This window comes from Ursus arctos, unplaced genomic scaffold (genome assembly GCF_023065955.2).
Source record: "Ursus arctos isolate Adak ecotype North America unplaced genomic scaffold, UrsArc2.0 scaffold_13, whole genome shotgun sequence".
Lineage (NCBI taxonomy): Eukaryota > Metazoa > Chordata > Mammalia > Carnivora > Ursidae > Ursus > Ursus arctos.
In genome coordinates this window covers 34,992,437-35,016,662 of record NW_026622797.1, presented here as the reverse complement: position 1 = coordinate 35,016,662, position 24,226 = coordinate 34,992,437, and the positions used below count along the sequence as shown (strand labels likewise).

The following is a 24,226-nucleotide window of genomic DNA, read 5'->3' as shown; positions in this document are numbered from 1 at the left end:
TCCTCCAAATAAATACATATTTATTTTTAAATAAATTATCAATTTATAAAAACCTTTAAACTTTAGACATTATTTTATGTAACTCCACAGCTAGAACCACAAGCCTTTTGAAGGGACAAGAACATATTTTGTACATAGGCATCTGATTTAATAAAAATATTTATGAGATGGTTATAAAATTGTACAACACTATTGTTCATATACTACTTCCATAAAGTATTATTATTTTTATTTCCTGATTTGAAATTCAGGTTGAATTACAGTTGGCCAGAATGAAAATAAATGAAGGAAAAATGAAGAAAACTATTGCCTGAGTCACCTAACACATACTAAAAAAGTCAGGTTTCAGAACATGGGTGTATTTTTTCTTAACCTAGGTAAGTGATACAGTGGTATTTTCTGTTGTTCTTTAAATTCTTCTTATGCACTTTTCACTATATGTATGTATGCTACATTTCTCAATAACCTTTCTTTTTAACTGAAGAATATCATTCCAAACTTTGGGGGCTGTCTCTGCCTTTACCAGTAATCTCTTCCAATCTTCTAAACGGCCAATTTTTTTTTTTTTTTAAGATTTTATTTATTTATTCAACAGAGATAGAGACAGCCAGCGAGAGAGGGAACACAAGCAGGGGGAGTGGGAGAGGAAGAAGCAGGCTCATAGCGGAGGAGCCTGATGTGGGGCTCGATCCCATAATGCCAGGATCACGCCCTGAGCCGAAGGCAGACACTTAACCGTTGTGCCACCCAGGCGCCCCTAAACGGCCAATTTCAAAACTACTTTCTTAAATACTCTATTTCATTACATAGAAGATATTAAACAAAAAACATGTAGCCATAAAGATACTAAACAAAGGACACAGTGGCCACATAGTCTGGCAGGTCTGACAACTACTAAAGAGTCCTTATTAAAGGTAGTGATATTTCTTAAAACTCAATGTACAACCAGAAACTAGATAATAGAGAATTAGAAATAAAGTGCCTGCCTTCACTATATTAAAAAATTCTTAAGGGCAGGACTGCATCTTATTCACAGCCTTTAGCACACAGTTTCACATTTAATATTTATGGAATTAAATGACCCCTAACATGGTTATTACTGTGTAGGAACTACAGTACCTACCCATCAATTCCTAAACTAAATGTAAGATCTCTATTTGCAAAATAGAAAAAATTTATTTCACTGTTGGGTTTCTATGAAATGCAAGTCCAGGATATGTAGCTACAAATGTGCAAGGTATGATTTTCTTTCCATATTTACAAAATGGGTTTGCATACAACACAATCTGTATTGTTTCATTAATAAAAATATTAATACTTTTTAAGAAATGAAGTAATAAATAAGACATCACTCTATTATCTATAATATGTGTAGTTGGCAATACATATTTTACAAGGATCTGATTAGTAATATTCTTTGTTAACTATATAACATTTCTCTTACAAGAGGAATCCTAGGTCAGGTCCAGCCTGTTACATTCTCTAACTTTCTCCGGATGAGAGGCAATTCACCCAGTGATACTGAGGTTAGTACCTCATAACTGTTAGTGGCAAACTTAAAGAGGGAACCTGAGATTTGACTTACTTTGTCTCACCTTCTCTTCTTCAGCTTCCAAAGGAAGATACTGGTTTTGAGCCAAAAACAAGTAATTCAGTGTATAGCTTTGTGTACTAGGAAACAAAGTGAAACTATCTGTCCTGGAACTGCTGCTATATGGGATTTTCTCAGTTCTGTTCTCCCTTCTTTATGTCCATCTGTCTGTCTGTCTAAGAGGCTTATGTGGTAAAAGAAACCTGCGGCTGCCTTTATCTTGTTCCATTTGAAGAAGATCAAATAGAGTAGGACTCAGGGTTCCTTAGGCCTGCTTCCAGTCTAGGGAAAATAAGCTCTCAAGATCACTTATCAGGTCAGTTCACAAAAACGAAAGGTGTATATACAGAGTCAGAGCCAAAGGCAATACATCCAAGCTTTTACCTGGATATTCTCTATGCATGTTGTGCCCCTGGAGATGTCAGATATAGAACAGAAACTCAATGGAAAATTCACATGAGGCAGAAGTCCTGATCTTTTCCATATTTACCATGGCTTAACATTTTAAAAAGTGCCCAAAAAACCTTGATAAGGACTTTGATGGCTATTTTCAAAAGCTAAATTTGCCCGTTTTCCACAATATTCTGTTTAGGGAAAAGAACAAAGAGCTAAACTAGAAAATAAGGAACAAGGCTTACAAAATCATTAGCATTTGAAATTATTATTGTGGAATTACAAAATCAATGAACAATATATCTTCTCTCTTGTAAGGAGCCTGTTCTGTCCTCATATATTACCTTTCCAATATCCAACAACACAAGGGCAATTAGAATAGATGCCATCAGATATATTATTTCCTTATCTTTAAATCATTACAAAATCAAATATACATATAACTAATATTTTTGCCTCATTAGACATCTTTGATATGCTGATTTTTCCAAGTAAATCTTATAATAAATACTTCACATATCCTTCTATTAATTCCATTTTTTCTCTCCTTTCCCATTCCTATCCCCCTTCTACTACTAACTCTCCCTTCTTTTCTCTCCTCTCTTCATGTTCCCTTGTTGTGCCACAGAAGAGTACCACAAAAACTTAAGTGTACTTCTTTTTTTTTTTTTTTTTTTTAAAGATTTTATTTATTTATGTAACAGAGAGACAGCCAGCGAGAGAGGGAACACAGCAGGCGAGTGAGAGGAAGAAGCAGGCTCCCAGAGGAGGAGCCCGATGTGGGACTCGATCCCGGAACGCCGGGATCACGCCCTGAGCCGAAGGCAGACGCTTTAACGACTGCGCTACCCAGGCGCCCCCTTAAGTGTACTTCTTAAGCCTCCTAGGTTTGCTGACCTCAAGTTTGGAAATCCAATTCTACAAATTTGGTAATCACCTATTATGTATACTTTCATCCCAATTCTAAATTCAAAGACCAAATTAGACAGGAGTTCAGGGCTAAAGAGATGACAACGCATTAGCCACTAATAAACTACTATAGTTTCTGAAAGTACATGTGAACAAACAGGGTTGAGATCCAGGTTCTGTGTAAGCATGTAGTTAAACAATCAGCATTTTCGATTGTTCCAGAATCATAAGGCAATGAAAAAGTTCCGAGGAATGTACATTTTATACATTATACATTATAAACTTTTTATACATTTATAAACTTTCTTCAGGACAAAACATATGTTTACAGTTTATCATGGAGAATGCTTTGCTGTCCTGCCACTGTCACATTGGCTGAATGAGCTCTTAACCAAGCCACTGGAAAAGGGAAAGAGAAGAGAGCCCTCTGGACATCTGAGATCACATGTGTTACTCTCTCCCATTGTTGTTAAAGTTCTGCAAAGGCTTTCAAACAGTTCCCCTCCTTGCACAGGGAATAATCTACCTTTTCTTTTAAAAGCCATACGTAACCTGTTTTACCATATGCCAGAATTACTAAATCCAGAAAAGTAACACAGATGCATACTTAATAAGAAAACAATTAGCCTGAGGCAGGTGGTAAACAACAACTACATGCCTTGTTTGTCAAGTTTTGATTCCGTTTTAGACGGTCATTATATAACCTACCTTTCAAGCTTCATTTACATGCCACCATAAGCACCCTTTTTCCTCATATAGCCAAAATGAACTTTTTAGTTTCTCAAATCCTTCGGGTTTTTGCTCTTCATTCATCACCTCTATATATGTGTTACACTTTTCCTCAGAGTAACTCCACATCATCTCCTTTAATACTTTAGACTGCATAAAATACTCTGCCTGCATGGCACAGTATTTTTATTAAGCCTCATGTAATAATTTTTTAACTGGACATCCCCACTGCATTTCGCAAAGCAAGGCCTTTGCAATGCCTAGAACAGTGCCTCACAAATAATATAAATCAGTAATAACCTGGCATACAATTAAGAATTCTTAATGCCATAGGAGGTTTAAGACTGTTCACAAACCAACTCTCGACCTACCCTGTTTCTTACTCCCATCACTCACCCTGCTTCAACTCCATCGCTCTCCGCAAGCTGATTTCTCTGATTTCTCTTCCTGGAACGCAACCGACTCTTACTTACTTCTCCTTCAGGTCAGGTGATAAGCCGTCAGGAAAGGATCAGCTGATTTATTACTCCTCCCATTCCCAGATTTCATAATTCCATCCTTCCCCCGGTTACTTCCTCCAATAGAGTGATAGGTCTTCACAGAAAGGATCCTCTGTTATTCTTGCCAATGTCCAGTTTATCTCTATACCTCCAGCACTTAGAGCAACAGCTGGTAAACAGGAGGTTCTCCAATAAAAGTGGGAAAAGGAAAGGAGGGGGGAAGGAGGTCGGAAGGGGGTCGATTTAAATTGTTTTCCTCAAGGTCCTTATCAGCCCTTTCAACAAGTAATTTAAGTAATCTGTGGTTTTAATCCTCTACATTTGTGACCCCTCTGTTGTGTGTGTGTGTAGCATTAAGAGGATTATCGGGGCTCAAAAGAATTTCAGGAAGTAAAGAACCTATACCAAAAATGAGCTGGACATTTTTTGTTGTTGAAAGTGGGCTACACAAAACGAATAATGTTAAGTTTTAACTAAGCAAAGTAATACACAGGACAAATTCAGAAGTCCTAGGAAACCTCACCTACCCAGCACAGGGCGTGGAAAGTATTCAGAATTTAAATTAGTGCGTTAAAACCATGCCTCCCTATTCTGAAAACATTAATCTTGGTCGCTTCATCACATTCCTTAGAAAGTTCTACTCTTCTCCCGCCGCCCTCGTTCACCTCGCAAAGTCCGCCCGCGGCGCTCTGCACTGCTTCCCCAAGCCCCGCAGAGGGCACTGGGCCTCTGCGATGGCCTCACACGGATCGCGCCGCTGAGCCCGGACGGGTGTCCACTTGGAATTCGTGTGGAGAAGCGCTAAAGTCCATCACACAGCGACAAGCTAGAGTCCTCTCTCATGTGATACTTAAGGTACAGTCCCTACGCCCACTCAGTTGTGCAGGCAGCAAGGCGGGCAGCTTCCCCTTCAGCTCCCCTAGACCTTCTTCCGTTTTCAGCTCCTCTCTTCCGCTCCCCCGGACTCTTCCTCTTGCGGGGGCCTCCCTTTCGTTCCGCTGCTTGCGTTCCCCTGTCTGGAGTCCTCGTCCCTTTTCCCGGCGTCTTCATGCATGTCCACACCGCCTCCTCTCCCGGCGCCCTTTTCCGTTCTCCTGCCGGCACCCCGATCCCGGAAATCCCTCCCGCGACCAAGCGCCCGGGTTCTCCCGCGCTGTGGCCGGCCTGTGCGGCTCCTTTGGGTCGTGAGCGGTCCCGGGATGAATGGACCCGCTTCGCGTTTTCGGTTCTGCGACACAGCGTTAAGGGCTGGTCTAGCGAAGCCTACAGACTCCATTTATTTTTCAGGCTCCCTGTATATGTGGGGAGAGTGGAGGGAGAAGAAAGCCACGTGAGGGAATTTTGAAAGAGAAGGGGAGAGGAAGGGACCAAAAGCTGTTACTTCTTGAACATCTTTTCTGCGTTATTGAACGGGGAAAGTATTTGTCTTTTTTTTTTTTTTAAACGAATACTCAACATATGCCCTGCGAGTGATATGATTTTTATAAAGTTCAGCAGGCTTAGAATTCTGTGCCAATACCTATCCTATGGAGCAAACAGGACCTACTTTGGAAGACAGCTGGAAAGGAATGCCATTTTTCATTAGGATTGGGATCGTTTTGTCAAAAAGGAGGAACTGAAGGTAGATCTTAGTAAATAAGGGAGTAGTCTGGTGGGAGGAGCAGAAAGTGCCAAGAACAGGGGATGATAAGCAAGTTTTAGGGTATGGAAATGTGGATAATAGGGAATAAATGGGAACCAAGTTTGGACAGATGGGAAGAAGTCCAAATATTGAAAGTATTTAATTCCAATTTAATATAAAATGAGCAATTTAAGCCATTACACTCTGTTGAGCAGGATATTCGCTTGATTAACTGGTGATTCGGGAGAATTCGTTTGTAGAGTGGGGGTAACTAGATGTATTGATTATGCCATAAATTTGCACGTGTGTATATGGTATTGCACAAGTTCTGTATGTAGGTGTATGGGACTGCAGCTTTACCAGGTTGGCAGCTGTGGCTAAGAGGTTTAGCCTTTAACATTTTTTGTGTGGATTTCCTGATGGTATCTTTCTTAAGTTGAAACAAAATGTGTCTTTAGGGATGATACTAACTCATGCCTTATCTTTTTGCCAAGCATTTAGTTACTTGCTAGTTCTCAGAATTTACCAACAAGTTGAGGAGATAAATTGTTTTAAAAGTTTTTAGAATACACACACACACTATCAGAAGAGGTCCAGAGCAGCGGAGTGATTTGGAGGAGGGAAAAGATGTTGGCAGCTAGTAAAGATTCAAGGAAAGTGGCCCCAAAAGATGGCATTTATGCATTTTCAGTATTGTGACCAATATGCTAACAGATAAAACAGCACTCCTTTTTTCTAACTGTGCTTAAGTAGTGCCTTTTTACCCACAGCTATGCGAGTGTAGTAGGAGAGAATGGGAATTTGCAACGAGGTGTCCGGTGTTCTTAGATTGTGTAACCAAACCAACATGAGTTCTCTCCTTGGTGAGTCAGAAACTGCAAAGGTTGAATTGTCACACGAAGAAAACTTTTATTTGCAGTAAATGAGGTCACAGGGAATAGTTTCCAAAGCTGTGACTCCCTGAGAAAGGGTCAATGGATTCATTTTGTTCAGGGTTAGGATGAATATTTAGATAGGGAAGTCTTGTCATCCTATGTACAGACAGGCATAAGGTCATGTATGAGCCTAAGGAAATGTGCCTGTCCATCTATTTTAGGCGGATGAGGCTGAGGCACTTCTTTGGGTGGAGATTTTAGTATTATAATGAGGTAAAGATCATTCTAGAGGTCACTCCATGGTCCATCTGTGTAGGCACAAGTCAGATTTAGCTTAAATGGTCTGGGTGGTCTGGGCAGGTGGGATGGCAGGAGGTCTTGTCTAGGCAGTCCCCATCCCTGGGGAGTAGTGTTGGGTTTCCTTTGCCTGAGTGAAAAAGAAAACCGGAAAGAAGAGCTTAGGGAGGGGCGCCTGGGTGGCACAGCGGTTAAGCGTCTGCCTTTGGCTCAGGGAGTGATCCCAGCGTTATGGGATCGAGCCCCACATCAGGCTCCTCCGCTATGAGCCTGCTTCTTCCTCTCCCACTCCCCCTGCTTGTGTTCCCTCTCTCGCTGGCTGTCTCTATCTCTGTCGAATAAATAAATAAAATCTTTAAATAAAAAAATAAAAAAAGAAGAGCTTAGGGAAAAATATAAGACAAAGTTTATTAAGTACAAGCAAGTGGGCCAGGTCTTGGTGTCAAGCCCATAAATTGGAATTTATTACTATTTTGAAGTTAAACCACAAGAAAAGAAGTTAACAAAGGTTAGTGAGTACAAGCAGGTGGGAGCTGGGAGGGCTGAGACCAAAATATCTGGTACTTGCTTCCCATATCCTATAGAAAGAGGGAAAGTTTTTCTCTTTCGAGACCTAGTCTTTCTCATTTTTTTTCTTTTCCAGTATCATTCTGATTGCTCATCTGTATGTATAGCATTTCAGTGTACTTGCACATACAACCTAGTGTCAAAATACCTTTTACTATAATAATGGCTGTGCCAAACCACAAGCTACAAGGTCGTGCACTATAATTAGCAGGTCAGTACTTATTTTTTAACTGCTGGCCCAATAAACAAATACTGGATGACAATTTCTTTAATCATTTGCTTTTTCACAAAATACATATCCAGGTATTCTCCCCCTCCTTCACTTGACTGTTAAACTGCTTTCTTCCTTTTACTCCATATCATGTTTTATAGTCAAAACTTTTCAATACAGATATCATCCACTATCTAAAAGTTACCATTAAACCTTTCATAAACCAAAATGGCATAAAGCAAAGAAGAAACTACTATTAGTTTATGGAAAAAATTTTGATCAACCCCAGACCCAGGTTTTAGGCTTTTTTGATACCTAGAACACATCTTGTTAAGAGATGCACAAAATAAATTGAGATAAAGCACATGATGAGGGGTAGAAGCAGAAAAGCATTCACCTGTAGTCCAGAAGGTTGGCCTATAGCCTGCATAGTTCTCACAGGATCAAATACTTACTGATTGCTACATTCTTAAAGGGCCTCCTGACTGCCTGAACATCTCACTGATAGTTAAAAATCGAACTGAATGTTAAGCATGAGAGAAATATTACAAAAGTAGTTTTATGAGTAAAAATTTGAAGAAGACATAATTTAATACTCCCTGCATGTCCCCTTTTCCTTGAGTACCAGCTTTATACAGCAAAAGTGCAGCTCTTGATGTCCATTGGTCCTGTCCCTGTGCTATAATGAAAGCATGTTTTTTGCACTGAAAATGTCTCAAGAATTCTATCTTGACCATTTGCTCATGGCCCCACATCCTTTTGGGGCCAAGTATGGGGCCAGTCTTCTCTTCTGGACTCCAAGCTTCGGTGCAAACTTGGCGAGTTACTCCCTTTTCTCTTTTATGTACATTCCAGGGTCTTACCGGAACATTTTTTTTTTTTTTGAAGATTTTATTTATTTGAGAGAGTACACGCTCGAGAGCGCGATCATGAGCAGGGGGCAGAGGGAGAGAGAGAAGCAGACTCCCCGCTGAACAGGGAGCCCCACGTGGGGCTTGATCCCAGGACTCTAGGATCCTGACCTGAGCCGAAGGCAGATGCTTAACCTACTGAGCCACCCAGGCACCACTTACTGGAACACTTTTAAGTCAATTGCTCAGGCTACAATCCTCTAGCCCATGGCTATTCTACAGGGAGAAATAAAAAGTCAGCCTTTTGACTGGAAGCCAGTATCCTAGCTGGAATGGTAATGAGACCCAGAAATTGATGCCCTCTCTTTATTCCCATTCTTATACAAAACAATCTTGGGCACAGGATAGCCACCTAAGTCACTGGGTTGGCTGCCAATTTTAAGACTCCTATGTGAGGATTCCTCTCATTGGTCTAATGTGATCTCCACATCTCTGATCTAGCCGCTTCTGGCTAAGAGAACTCCACCTAGAGCCAGCCAAAACCAGTACCCAATTAAACTAAAACCCAACCAGGGACTGTTTCCTAGGGAAGTTGGTGTAAAGACTGTATGTGTTGGAATGTCCCTTAGACCATGGTGGATTTCTGTCTTTGCTATTTTTCATCAGTGTCCCCTACTGACTACTTAAATTACAACATTGGGTAATTTCCTCTTATAAAACTTTTCCAGTGTTTTCCATGGGTTAAAAACAGCAGGTTTTTCCTTAACACAGCACAGTATTTCAATCCATTCATTGGCACTCATTTGTAGTCTATAATGCAACGGGGAAGTGGAGGGATGCCAGCATCCCTCCCAGTTTGTTCATAGCAATCATCCAAGGGATGCCTCTGGTCCCTTTGACACTAGGAACCTCTGACATATCCTGCATGGGATGCAACCTGGGAATTGGGGGTGGGGGGAATTTTCTTCTCTCAGTCCCCAAGGACTCTCTTGGGATGACTTTTAAACCACTGGAAACAATTCAGATTGCTATATTTAAGGAAAAAAAGACTCATCTTCTATAGCACTGCATGGCCTCAATACTCCTTAAGAGACAAGGAAAAATGGCCCATTAAACTTCTGTATGATCTATCAGTTAGATTTCTTCTACAGGAAACAGGGCAAACGGACTGAGGTACTCTATGTGCACGCATTCATGACCCTAAATCAGGATCCTGGCCTATGGGCCTCTTGCAGAATGTGTTTGGCCACTAACCAAGCTACTAAACCCCCTTCCAACATTGGATGACGATTATCTAAATAGGCCTCCTCCTCCTAACAGACCCAGGTTGCCAGAGGAATCACAGGCCATCCCTAATGAAGGGGATGCTGACTCTCTCACTGTTCTTCCTCCTAATAGACCCAGGTAACTCTCGTATAGGGGGGCTTCTCCCTCATTCATTTCCCAGGTTAATGGCTATGATAATTGGAACCTATTGTCTGTGGTTAGGCTATCTCAGCACAGGAACTTTAAGGAATATTCCCAAGCAGCTGCTGAAACTCCTTTGGTTTCAGGGAAGTTCCCTGTCTCTTCTGGTATGACATGGAATGCCTATTTTCACCTTTTGTTGGTGGGGGAAAAAAACAAACTATCTGTTCATCTGTCTGAGCTGACAAGCTTTAGGATGATGAGTCCTCTTTCTGTGCCCTGTGGGCTTTTATCCACTTCCAGCCTTGCTGGCCACACCTTCTGCCTCCCCTTCCTCCTCCTCCTGTTTCTGCACCACCATGGATAAGGTCTGTATAACCGCTCCTGTACCATCTTCGTGCCTCCAGCACCATCAGCTCCTACTCTTCCTACCCTCCCCACTATCAGGGAGTGAAAAGCACCCCTCCCTAGACTTCAGCTGACCACTTCAATTTCCCCATCAATGCCCCAGGTAAAAATTGACAATGGGGAACAAATTAATTGAATTTTGGCAGATATAGGTGCAACATATTCTATATTAAAGCTAATTTGAGTTTGTTGGTTTAATTAAGATAGACATATCTTTGGAGTTGTCAACATTAAATATAAAATGCTTATTCTATCAAGGTTTACTAAAGGTCAAATAGGCTTGTGTTATTTCTTGCAATTTGTCAACAAAATATGGCTTAAAACGATGGTTAATTTTTTCTCTCTCAAAATTTTCACAGGTAATTATTAAAATAGCTTTCAAAATCTTCAGTGGCTTGAAACTTGGCAGTTTTATTTGGGTGATGGGTTGGATTGAATTCACTGGCTGTCTAACTCTTTTCCAAATGAGATAAGATACTGAAACATTGATTATCGAACATAAGGTTTATCTATTTTTGGCTTATTGAAGAGGAACTGAGGATACTTGGGTCTGTTGGTAAACATACTTTATGCTTTATTAAAAGATTATACTATGGAAAATGTGTTTTTAGAAATTATTAAATGTTTTTATAAATTTGCCAGTCTAAAGAATTCTGGCATCATAGACAGTTTGCAATTGGGTATTACTTAATTTTCACTGGAGAGTAAGGATTCTAAGAATTAAAATTCTGATAAATGTAATTAAGACTAATGGAAGTAAGGAAAGCAACACTGTATGTAGGAAAGTAGGAGATATATAAGAAAGATATAAGAAATTACAATATATTTTGTTGAAGGAAAAAAGAAAGTAATTTTGTCCTAATTAGAGACTGGTTGTTTGGAAAGAAAGAGCTTAGGACAAAATCCAAATGCAAAAGGAAGTTGTAGAAAGTTTGTGAAGGGAAAGCTTTAAAAAGAATTTAATGTATGGTCAGGACTAAGGTTGAAATGAATGGATTTTAAAAGTTCACTGGTATAAGATTGAGATTCTGCTTTTTACTCTCTGTTAAAAAGTCAAAGGTTTTCTTGTATTATGGGTCTGCTCTTCATAAGAGAGTGTAAACAAAGCTTTTTTCTCTCTCTCTCTCTCTCTCTCTCTTTTCTTTCTGCCCAGAAAACTAAAGCTTCTATGTTTTGTCTTTATCAGGTCTTTGATTACTCAAGAAAGTTAAAACTTCTCAATGTTAAAGAAGCTAAGTTTTACTAACAACTATATAACTTCCTGTAGAATTCCTTATCGCCATCTTGGTTAAATACAAATATTAAATTTATAATGATCTGTAATCCTATTTAGGCATGTGCTTTAAAACTTTCTGAGGTTTTTAACAAACTTCCTGAGCTTAAATGGCAAATGAAGTCTTTGTGACTAATTAGGTTTGTTTATTTGGTATGTAAAGTTACTTAGAAAGCACTGTCAGACCAGTGATGATATCCCTTGGGTTATATTGTATGGGTAAATGCTATAACTATTCAAGAAAATACATGAAATCTTTGAAGTTTTAATATGTCATAATATAAGGTCATCACTTGATATTCTGATTATTGAAGTGTTATGTATCACAGAAATAACTGGATTACCTTGTCAGCTACATTATAATGAACTCTCATATCAGATCTTTAACCATGTCCATTTCCATTTTTTGTCATTTGTACTTATTTTTCTGATGCTCTTACGAAATGAATTTTGTCTTCAAGGAGATTCATACAAAGGACTTTTTATCAACAAATACAGGTATTTGATATCTTTAAGATCATAAAATTGAACTGATTAAAAATTTCCAGAACTAATGGGAAATCTGCATTCAAACTGAGTAAAAATTAATAACGTGGGACTAAATGAATTAAGAAAGATGATTATAGTTTTTATGACTCTTATTTGAAACATTGCTGGTTCTCTAATGTGTGTTCTTTTAGATGAAGGAAGTTTTCTCTTAAGATATCTGTGACTTATGCAAATATGATAAAATATTCCTTTGCAAGCAATTGAAACATCTAACTTTTCTCCCTACCTGAACACTCCAGAATTCAGAAACTCTCAGTGAGTATTCTTTCCATGGCAGTTCTAATTATGTGCATAATTTCAATGAGAACCTGTTCTCCTTGTAACAGGACAGCATTTGGAAATATTGGTTATATTACTTTGACTGGAATGTCATATTTGAGAGAGACATGCATAGACTCAGATATAACCAGACAGCTTTAAAGAATTAAGATTGACTTTATGGAGCCAATAGAGCCCCTTGGAAATGTTAGCCTGATATCTTGCCTACAGAGTTCCCAGCAGCCTTACCAGGTGAGTAAAGAATGTCACTTCCTGGCAGGTGCAGGAACCTCAGGATATTTGGGGGACCTTGAAAAGAGGAATACACACAAATCTACAGGTATTGCAGACAAATCTAATGACAAGAATTTGGCTTGGCTCTGGCCTTGAGAGGCTATTGAAAGTTCAATCAATACAAATTTCCAGCAAAGCAGATTTTAAAGGATCTATATGATCAACCACTATTCTTGTTGAGCTTACGTAAATAATGAGGCCAAGTTTGTTTAGACTGGACTTGTTTTACAAACAAATTAGTTTTGATTTGGCTATCTCTGGAAATAAAGGTAAATTTAGAAAGAAAAATTATTTTTCAGTAACACATCCTTATGAATGTTAAAATCTAGTTTTGAGTAATTGTCATGAATGTTTGCCTAAACTAGACAACTTGAGGTAAACTTCAGAGAGATTGCCATAATAACTCATATATAGACAATTTTTCTGCTTACTCTGTGGAGATAATAAAAGGGACCCCATGGACATGATTATTTAAACAGCTGGACAATGAGGTGGACTCCCCAAAAATTGTGTAACTCATCTGTCACCTTGATCAATTCTATGTGGCTGGGATAAAAATTTGCTCCTTAAAAGCCAGAACATATCCCACTCCATGGAGTTAACTGTGAACTTATGGAAATAATATTTGGCCCCACCCTCCTTATAACTGGATTGGATAATACACTTGGGGATGCCCTTTTCTCCTGGGACAAATCATCTCCCAATTGCCAGTGATTCCTTGTAATTATGATATTGTTAACATTAGATATCACACAAAGAAGGCTTCTTAATGGTTTTATCCCTTAGCCATATTTGTCCTGGGAGCCACTGTCTATCGATGTAAAATTAAAGTAGAGGCTTTAGCCTAGCATACAGTGGCCACCTTTAACCAAACCCAAAATGAAGTTATCAACAAATTAAAAAACTGGCCCTGCAAAACCTAATGGCCCTTGATATCCTAACTGCAAGTTAAAGAAAAAGTTATTATGCTAATACTAAGTTTATGTTGTGTAGATATCCCTGATGACTGCTAATGTAGCCAAAGTTTTAGCACACATCCACACCATATCTAAATGGTAACTCTTTTTTCAGCAGGAACAAAATTATGTTGAGCTACAAAACCAATCATCCTGCTGGATGTGTGGCTTACTGCCCATATCAAGCACTTCAAGCCTCCCTTGGTGGGTTTCTCCATTACAAGGTACAGACTGGCATTATTTCTATCAATACATAGCTGATATAATAGACCATCCCAATACCAGCACATAAATGGATATTTCTATTACTAAAAAAATGTTTCTTGCTGGCCTATGGTAAATGCTACATGGGATGTAGCCATAAGAGGCCTTTTTCTTATCTTCATACTATCAAAATTTTTAACTGAATATGCCAACCCACAGATGGGCTCACAACAATGATGGACAAGATCCGTGTTCCATTGGTATGACCATCTGACATCTATTTTTCTTTTGTCAGTACATTTAGAAGTTGTTATATGGCACATGGCAGCCCTTGATAAAGGCACAAATAAAACCTTAAATGACTCAAAATAAAATTATGTTATTAAACACTAAAGTAACTCTAATGCATAAAGCAATTGTACAAAATAGAATGACATTAGGTATCTTAGTAGCACAAGGAGGTACATGTACCATTATTAAAGCAGAATATTGGTTCTATATTCCAGATTATAACAAAAATATACCAAGATTACTTACTGATATAAATAACCAAATTGGTGCTCTTAAAGACCTTACATTGTCACTTAATGATTGGTTACATTCCTGGTCAGGAGGTGGACTATGGTCCACACTAAAGGGTCTTCTCGTTGCTCTTCTTATTTAACATTATAATAATAATCCTAATGTGTTGTCTCTTTCGCTTTGTTCTCTCCTATTGCTGAGATACATACAAACAGTTCCTTTGCCTGTCCAACAGATGATCCTTACTACTTGATACAAATTCAACCATTGTGTCCCCTCTGGAATCTACAATAACGGCCCGCCATAATAGTTGCTTGTAGGGACCACCTACAGTGACCAATTTTGGTCCACAGGTAAGGACATCTCTATGACCCCTGTTAGCTTGAAGAAGTTACAGAAAATGAGCCCTTTGCCCTTTAACACTCTTAAAGATTTAAGGACAGAAAATTGGTCAGGGGGGAAATGATGAGGAACAGAAGCAGAAAAATGTTCACCTTTAGCCCAGAAGGTTGACCTATAGCCTGCATAGTTCTTATAAGAATCAAATACTTACTGGTTGCTAAAAGGGTTTACATTCTTAAAGGGTTTCATCACTGCCTGTACATCTCAATGATAATTAATATTGAGCCGAATGATAAGCACCAGAGAAATCTTACAAAAGTAGTTTTATGAGTAGAAATTTGAAGAAGACATTTATGATCTAATACTCCCTGCATGTCCCCCATTTCTTGAGCACTAAGCATATAACCACCAGCTTCATATGGCAAAAGTGCAACTCTTTCTGCCCATGGATCCTACCCCCATGCTATAATAAAAATACCTTTTTGCATGGAAAATGTCTCAAGAATTCTTCTTTGACCATTCGCTTATGGCCCCACATCAGCACAAATGTTCACAAATACAGTTTAAAGATACGGCAGCTTGATGCTGACATGCTGAGTGTAGTTTCCGGGGAAGGAGATGGTGGTGCCACTCTTGCTGCTCAGGGTGCATGCTTCCTCTGTAATGGCTTGCTGCAGAACCAATGCTGAATGCCATTTTTGCTTGTTGCCCTTTTTTGTAAAAGCAAAAATCCTCTTAAGATTTCTTTTGGTTAGTGAAAAGAGGTACTAATGTAGGTCTTTTGTTAAAACAAAATGGAATAACACAATCCTTCCAAAAGCAGGTGATACATACCTGTATCCATTCTTCCTGAGCAAATGGTTCAAGGTGGCTATCAGTCTTGAGACACATAAAATTTTCTTTCCTACATCACACTTAATTACTCTTTTTGCACTTTTGTAACAATTCCAAAAGACTTTATGGATCTTAAAAAGTATTTCGACCCAACTTTATATCTGGATAGGTAAACCATTCATCCCTTTCTAAGGAGTTGAATGTCCAGAAAAACCCATTAAGAGGTGAAAGTGGATATTTTTGTTAAATACTAAGGGATCAAGTGGCTACAGCTTGTTATTTTATGATATCCTGCTCTCTCCTACCTCTCCCTTCTCTCTCTTCCATTCCTTTCCCACCCCCTCTCTTTCTGACATTTCCTTACTTCCTAAATAGTAAGAGATACTCCGTGGTATCCTCCCAGCTATTTTTAAAAAAAGGTGGCATTAGAAAAAAACCAATCTCATATATATAACTGCTAATATTTGAGAATATTTTTAAAATACAGATTGATATATTCTATCTATAGGAACATGTGTATCTAGTTATATATATCCACATGCATACATGTATGTATACACCCATAAAATCTATGTAATATTTAGCAAAATAAAATACTTAAAGATTTCTCCACATTGGTAAACATTTTTAAATTGATGTTTAATGATTTGTTAATATTCTCTCACTTTTTTAAGGTGTTCCTCTTACAAGCAGCATTTAACTCAATCTAAGAGTTTTTACCTTTTAGGGGAGTTTTAATCATTTACATTCGTACAATATATGCCCTTTACTCTGAAAATTAATTTCAGAATATTTAAAATACATGAAGTTTTTGAACTCCATGAAAATGGCTATATCAATATATGATTTGGTTACTTTTTTGAAATCAGTTTTAATATCCAACAATGAATATTACAAATGGTGGGAAAACAAAGGACATTTTTACTAAGATGTATTTACTCTTTAGCAGATAGTGCTTGTATGATAAGCAGAATAATAATGGCAATACTCAAATCTATTCATGTTCTAATCCCTAGAAACTGTGAATAAATTACCTTAGCAGGCAAAATGGACTTTGCAGATAACTAAGTTTAGAATCCTGAGATAGAGAGATTACCCTGGATGATCTGCATAGTTCTTGGCCCAAGATAGTCTAGTAAGTCATGGCCAAAGTGAAACTTACACCCTTTAGATACAAGACTACCCAATTAGACAGAATACCTAGAGACAAAAGTAGCAAGTCACTTTGTTCTTTGAACCTAATAGTCAGAACTCAGAAAGTATACGGACCAACTAAGTCATTATGCATGAACTTAGTCACATCTGAAATTTGAAGGCACTTAATTGTTTCTCAGCTGTTGTGGGAGAGTATGGTTTCACTCCTAGATTCACTTAGCTCTGGAGTAGGATATTTGAGAGCCATATACTTTGCAAGATACTTCAGCTAAAGTGCAGATATTTCTTTTCAAGGAGATGTTCAACAAAAGAAGCTTAATACAATTTTACTAAGTATTTTTGTGACCTCTCCTAATAAGATGTCAATATATGGCATCCCTAAAAGTCTCTTACAATGCTAACAGGCATGTTGGCAACATACTCTCTGCTCATTTCTTGGTGGTTATGTTGTCATCTCAATTGCCCATTATAATCCACTGTGGGGTGGACAAATGAGCCAGGCTTTGTGGAGTCTTTTGTGTGAAAAAAACTTACAGACAAGGAAGGCCAATAAGCTATTGACCAATCGTTTAATACCAGAGAAAGATGCACTAGGAGCTAGAAGAAGGATGTTGCAGACTGGCGATTGCACAGTAACAGCAAAATAGGTTAATGCAAGAAACTTTCACCCTATTTTGTGTTAGGAATTTGCCCATAAGAGAGCCTATAGGGAAAATTTTCCCTTGGTTTCTAATGCTTAGTGTGTCTACCAAAGAAGCCGGGGACAAAGAATGAATGCTGCTAACTTCATCTGATTTTATAGTGGGAGTGAGGAGCTGAGCAACAAATTTGATTGTGTATTCCAGTGGCTGTTTCCCATGATGCCAAGAAGAACTGATTCTGTCAGTGGTTGTTCGTCATCCAGCTCGAGATTTACAGTACTCTTCAGAGAATTTGAAGAGAGTCAGAGTACCCTCCTTTAGAGAGTTTGAAGAGGCTGGTATGGAAAATTTCTTGGGATATTCTCAGTGTTCTGTTCTTCTCACTCCAGGAATATGCAAGCAGAGTCTTCCTTTTTATTTTATTTTTTATTTTTTTTAAGATTTTATTTATTTATTTATTTGACAGAGAGAGACAGCCAACGAGAGAGGGAACACAAGCAGGGGGAGTGGGAGAGGAAGAAGCAGGCTCCTAGCAGAGGAACCTGATGTGGGGCTCAATGCCAGAATGCTGGGATCATGCCCTGAACTGAAGGCAGACGCTTAACGACTGTGCCACCCAGAAGCCCTGACAGTCTTCCTTTTTAAGTGAGATGAATGGCTAGGAGAACTACTCAGAGACCTTGAAGTATATTGGTAAAGTTTTAGGGACATAGCAACTAGACTAGAGGGCACCCACTGAGCACTCATTGAGTGCTAGGCAGAAGTCCTAGCTGGAGTAATCAGGGAAGAAAAAGAAAGAAAGAAAATAAAAGTTCTCAGAATTGGAAAGAAGTAAAATTGTTTCTATTTGCACATTACATGATTTTATATCCCAAAGGTACAATCAAAAAACTGTTTGATCTAATTAATGAATTCAGTAAAGCTGCAGTATACAAAATTAGCATACAAAAATCAGTCACATTTCTATACACTAAAAACAAATATTCTTTTTTTAAAAGCAGTATATAAGTGTTAGCGATTGTTGATATTTTTTTTAAGATTTTATTTATCTGAGATAGAAAGAGCGAGCACACAAGTGGGGGGAGGCAGAGGGAGAGGGAGAAGCAGGCTCCCTGCTTAGCTGGGAGCCCAATGTGGGGCTTGATACCAGGACCCTGGGATCATGACCTGAGCTGAAGGCAGATGCTTAACCGACTGAGCCACCCAGGTGCCCCTAAAAACAAATATTCTGAAAAAGAAAGAAATCAATTCTATGTCCAGTAGCATCAAAAATAATAAAATACTTAGGAATAAATTTAACTAAAGATGTGAAAGATCTCTACTCTAAAAACTACAAGACATTCATGAAAGAAATTGAAGAAGACACAAATAAATGGAAAAGTATCCTATGTTCATGGATTGAAGGAATTAATAATTGTTAAAATATCAACACTCCCAAAGCCATCTGTAGATTCAATGGAATCCTGATCAAGATTCTAATGGCATGTTTTTAGAAGTAGAAAAAACACTCCTAAAATTTATATGGAACCACAAAAAAACCAAAGAAATCTAGAGAAAGAAGAACGAACAGAACAGGAAGCATCACACATCCTGATTTAACCCTGTACTATAAACTGAGATCAGGTGGTTTAATAAGTTGCCAAAGGCCTCACAGCTTCTAAAGGCAAAAGTTATAACTTGAACCCAAATCTTGTGGCTTATTTTCTTTATAATGCTTCAACAATTATTTCTCTTTTGTATCTGTACTGAATACTGAGCTATATATTAAAAAAAAAAAAAAAACACCACCTTCTTCTATTTGGTTTTTTATACCATTTTTAGAGCTTCTTCTTCCTCATTTGTGTCTGAGTAAAAAGAAGAAAGAGTATTTTAAGATTGCCAGCAAACATTGCTGACTGCATGGCTACACAGCCAGGCCAATAGAGAGGTAGGGAGTGAGTAGAGCATTCAAAACCGATATTCCCAATGTTAGGTTCAATATTCTTAATTCCTGTTTTATATTCCCTCTGCAGGTCCTGGGCCAATTTGTCCTCAAATTCCCTTCTTGGTCTGGCTCTTTTGCAAAAGAATGGACTCCGCTGCCAGTTGGCGTATTGCCAGTGTGGGACAGGGGAGAGAAATTGAAGGGTGAGAGGAAGAGGGAAGACATGCTCTGTCTGCTCCATCTCCTTGACAGCGGCGCCTTGATGGGCAGCAGTTGTGTTTCCTAATGGTGCCCCAGCTCCGGAAAGGTGACCTGGACCCTGTGCTCTGATAGTGCTGCCTCTGCCTTTTGTCCCTTCAGGCTGAGATGGGGGAAATAGTGGTTTGCCATTGTTGCTAGCCTCCAGACGGCCTGGCTGTCTCGTTGGGCTCCTCAGTTTTTCATCTCCTGTATAATCATTCCCCTGCAATAAAGTCCTGCTGTTTTAAAAATTCAGGTGGTTTTTCATATGATATCATTTTTATGTGGAACCTAAAGAAACCAAACAAATGAATAAACAAAGAAAAAGCAGACAGACTCATGAATACAGAGAACCAGCTGATGGTGGGTGAAGGGGAAGGGGGGATGGGCAAAACAGATGAAGGGGAGTGGGAGATACAGTCTTCCAGTTATGGAATGAGTAAGGCAAGGGGCTAAAATGCACAGCATAGTCCATGGTATTATAATATTGTCCGTGGTATTATAATTATAATATAGTTGTGTAATATAGTCCATGGTATTATAATAGTATTGTATGGTACCTGATGGTAGCTACTATACTTGGGGTGATCATAGCATAACATAGAGAGTTGTCGAATCACAACTACATGTTCCTTAATTTACAAACTCAATGTATGAAGCATTTATTTCCTTCTATAAACATAGATCAAACTAAATTAAATTCCTTTCAAAAATTGGTTTGGCTATTCAATCGATCGGCATTACAGGGTCATTTGGTCCTAACTATAAAAACTTCCATTCTCTCAGTATGTTACTGTCCAATTTCTTACAGGTTTTCTATTTTTCAGTTGTGGTTAGGTTTTGTAAAGAATGCACTTACCCTAATTTAATATGTGCCTGAGCTTATCATGCTTTCAATTTCAAATCTTTTCAGATTACGCACTACAGCAATATGGAGATCACTAAACAACAGTGCTGTGTCTCCATTTTCAATGCTCATCATTTTTTTGGTGGAGTTTAAACATTGATGTTGAGGAATTGACACCAGAGAAAAATTTAAAAGCTCAGCATTGGACCTAGGTGATGTAGTTAGTGGAAGGAAGAAATTAAAGAAGGAAGGAAGGAAGGGAGGAAGGGAGGAAGGGAGGAAGGAGGGAGAGAAGGAGGGAAGGAGGGAGGGAAGGAAGGAAGGAAGGAAGGAAGGAAGGAAGGAAGGAAGGAAGGAAAGAAGGAAAGGAAAGAAGGAAAAGAAAAGGAAAGAGGGAAGGAAGGAAGAAGAAAAAAAGGAATAAATTTAAAAGCTGGTTACTAGGCAGGGTAATGTAACATGAAAGAAGCGAATAAACACTGTTATGAGAAAACAAAGAGGCACCAGTCCCACTTGCCTCAGAACCATGAGACAGAAACAGGAGCACAGGCAAGGACAGCCTACAATGTGATGGGGGCAGGGGAACAAAAACAGTTGGGTCCACCAACTAGACAGTCTGTGTGAAGACGTCAAATATAAAACTTCTGAATCCATCTACACTTGTCATTTTCAACTTATTTATGGCTTTTGGACATGAAGGAAAATGACGTGAGGAAAAACATAAATAACTTAAAAACTTTATGTACCACTGTGGTTTAGGAAGACAAAAGACACAGTCGAACAGTATGACTATTTCAGTCCATCAACACAGATTTTGAGAGCTCTTTATTAGGATCAAATATTTCCTAAGATTTGGGGAAGTATATTTCCGTTCTACAGATTCTTTTTTTTTTTTTTTTTTTTGAACGTTCAATAGACCTAGCTTTTTTTTTTCTTTTTTTTTTCCCCCCTTTTGCACATATTCCCCTGTGGAAGGCCTGCAGCACCCTATGCGTTAGAAAAAGGAAAAGCAGAGCTGTTCTTCCTTCAAAAGCAGTAACACTTGGTTCTTTTAAGGACCTGCTTCTCTGATCTTCCCATATTTAGTAAAGCAAGGAATAACAGAGGATGATGCATTAATAACACTGGCAGGTTTATGTAGCAATGCCTAAAGGTAAAAAAGAAAGAAATTTGGATATACTGTGCATTTTAGCCAGATCAGAGGAAACTTTCCAGATGTTTTTTCTGGACTATTTAGGTAGTTTTTAAAAAATGTACTCCTGAATTTCCGTCATATGGGACTTGTGACTTGATCTGTCTCTGATCCGTGTGGCAGGCTTGGGTTTACTCTGGCATCCTCAAATGGCTTCAGATCATGGGGTAAACATTCTTCTTGCCCCCCTCTTGAGCACGGTGGATGGGGGGAAGGAAGCATGCCCTGCTTTATTTCAATGAAGTACATGCCTTATATTTCCTCTTGTTTGAGTAGAAAGACTTGGAGCCATCATGCAAGAGTATCCAGGTGGGATTCAGAAGGGAACTCAGAGGACCTCACCTCATAGCCCAGAGCCAAATAACTCAGCAATATCATTGTAGTGCATATCTGATGCGCTTTGGAATTTTTATCAGCTTTTCTAGCTCTTCTTGGTAAGAGGGCTAGTCTACAATGAAATTCTTTGTCAATACCAGAAATGGGAATACTATATAGATATTAATAAATATGGACAAAAATAACTTTTTATTGTGAAGAGTCTTTCAGCAGGAATGGATATTGAACTTTATTGAATTTTGTGTTGGTTTCTAGTGAGATAATTACATATTTTTTGGCTTTGACTTATTGATTGAATTAATTATATGAATATATATTCTAATATTAACTTATTCTAGTATTTCTTAATAAGAGCCACTTAAAATAAGTGTTACTTTTGGCATATGACCGAATTAATTTTGCTTAATTTTTATTTAGGGGTTTAAGAATGTATGTTTATAAAGAATTACGGCTTTAATTTTTAAGTGCAAGTTTGATTTCTTCTTGGATGAAAATGTGATGAAACCCCCCTGAGTTTTAAATTTTTAAGTGATATTTTTGTTCATACTTTTATTATTACATTGGTTTTATTGCATTATATTCAGAGAATATGGCCTATGCCATTTATGTTTTTTTTGTAATTTGAAACTTCCTTTGTGGCCCCATAATCAATTTTTGCAAATTTTCCATTGTTATTAAGAAATAAGTTGTATTGTTTATAAGGCACAAATTTGGGGAAATTAATAAATTCTATTAATTATATCATCAGATTATCTAGAGTTATAATTTCTGCCTACTTTTTCTTTCTTTTTTTTTTTTTAAAGATTTTATTTATTCGACAGGATAAATACAGCCAGCGAGAGAGGGAACACAAGCAGGGGGAGTGGGAGAGGAAGAAGCAGGCTCATAGTAGAGGAGCCTGATGTGGGGCTCGATCCCATAGCGCCGGGATCACGCCCTGAGCCGAAGGCAGACGCTTAACCGCTGTGCCACCCAGGCGCCCCTCTGCCTACTTTTTCTATCAAGGACTGACAAGTAATGTTTGTATTTTCTATTAATATAGTGCTTTGGGTGGTTTTCCTTTCAATTAAAATAGTTTTGAGGTTTTGTTGTTTGTTTGTTTGGTGGGGGGGTGCCTGGTGGCTTACTTTTCAAATATGATGCTTTGGTTAATTTTGTCTCTATTTCTTTCATTTGTCTAGCTGATTCCTATGGTTTTCTTCATGTTATTCAATATGCTGATGATAGCATTGTTGAGATCAATTCTGATCTTAATGTGAATTAATCAGACATTTCGCTAGTGGGTGTGGTAAATTTCCGTAAGTTTATAGTAGATTCTTTTTATGAGTAAAGAAGTTTTCTCCTATTCCTAAGTTGCTATGAATTGTGATAGTAAATGCTGAATTTCACTAATGCATTTAATGAGATGATCAGAAAACTTTTCTTCTTCAAGATATTAACATACTGAACTCATAGTAAACTTTTAAATGCTAAAGTGTTCTTGCATTCCTGCCTGGTATTAATCCAATTTGATCATGATGTATAATTTTTAAATGCATAGTTAATTCAGTTTCCTGATACTTCTTTTTAAAAAAAGATTTTATTTATTTATTTGAGGGAGAGTGAGAGAGAGAGAGAGAACACAAGCAGGTGGAGTGGCAGGCAGAGGGAGAGGGAGAAGCAGGCTCTCTGCTGAGCAGAGAACCAGACAAGGGGCTCAGTCCCAGAACCCTGGGATCATGACCCAAGCTAAAGGCAGCCACTTAACCAACTGAGCCACCCAAGTGCCCCAGTGTCCTGATACAATGATTTTTGCATCTATGACTCATGAAAGGCCAGAAGATTTCCTTTCTTGTTCTGTCCTTCACTAGTTTTCATATCAAATTTTTCCTATTTTCTGCTTTCTGTATATCTTGATTTTTATGTTTCTCTTTTTTCACCATTCTGAATTTCTTTTGGATTACTGTAGTTTTTTAAAACACTTCTACTGCCCTCCCACACACACACTGACTTGGTAATTATAAATTCTATTTCTCTTGGTTTTTCCTTTGAAAATTATAATAAATATTACACATAGTTCTGACTAATTCCATCTTACTATGTAATTGTCCACTATTTTTTATCAGATCTTCTTTTCTTGCTCCCTGAGTTAGACATTGATATTATTGTTCAAATTTTTAAGAAAAATATATCTTTTTCTTTATTTTTATCAATTACTTCATCATTATTCCTTCTCATTTTTCTGGGACGGTTTTCTCTTTTTTGAAATATACTTTGGAATTTCCTTTATTGAGGGTTTATTGGAGAAGAATGAATCTATT

At 38.1% G+C, this 24,226-nt stretch overlaps 1 protein-coding gene and 1 long non-coding RNA gene across 27 annotated transcripts in view; one reads left to right on the top strand and one right to left on the bottom strand.

Moving 5' to 3' along the window:
- Positions 1–4,881, bottom strand: part of ECHDC1 (ethylmalonyl-CoA decarboxylase 1) — an 83,360-nt gene extending 78,479 nt beyond the window's left edge. For 3 of the 5 annotated variants that reach the window (XM_048226183.2, XM_026504768.4, XM_057311063.1), the window contains exon 1: positions 4,019–4,119. In XM_048226183.2, the coding sequence (XP_048082140.1) occupies positions 4,019–4,034 (16 nt within the window). In that variant the 5' untranslated portion in view covers positions 4,035–4,119. Of the gene's footprint in view, positions 1–3,993; positions 4,120–4,787 lie in introns of those variants that run through there. The other 2 variants (XM_026504769.4, XM_044386309.3) reach the window with 2 other exon arrangements.
- Positions 1,191–24,226, top strand: part of LOC113259427 (uncharacterized) — a 50,248-nt gene continuing 27,212 nt past the window's right edge. The window contains exons 1-8 of one of the 22 annotated variants that reach the window (XR_008958959.1): positions 4,889–4,977; positions 12,094–12,130; positions 13,805–13,913; positions 14,651–14,768; positions 17,592–17,725; positions 19,400–19,514; positions 21,867–22,024; positions 22,730–22,940. This is a non-coding gene — a long non-coding RNA (uncharacterized LOC113259427). Of the gene's footprint in view, positions 2,914–4,753; positions 4,978–5,409; positions 5,744–9,864; positions 9,949–12,093; positions 12,131–12,312; positions 12,437–12,719; positions 12,780–13,804; positions 13,914–14,650; positions 14,769–17,591; positions 17,726–19,399; positions 19,803–21,866; positions 22,025–22,729; positions 22,941–24,226 lie in introns of those variants that run through there. The other 21 variants (XR_008958954.1, XR_007191606.2, XR_007191607.2 and 18 more) reach the window with 21 other exon arrangements.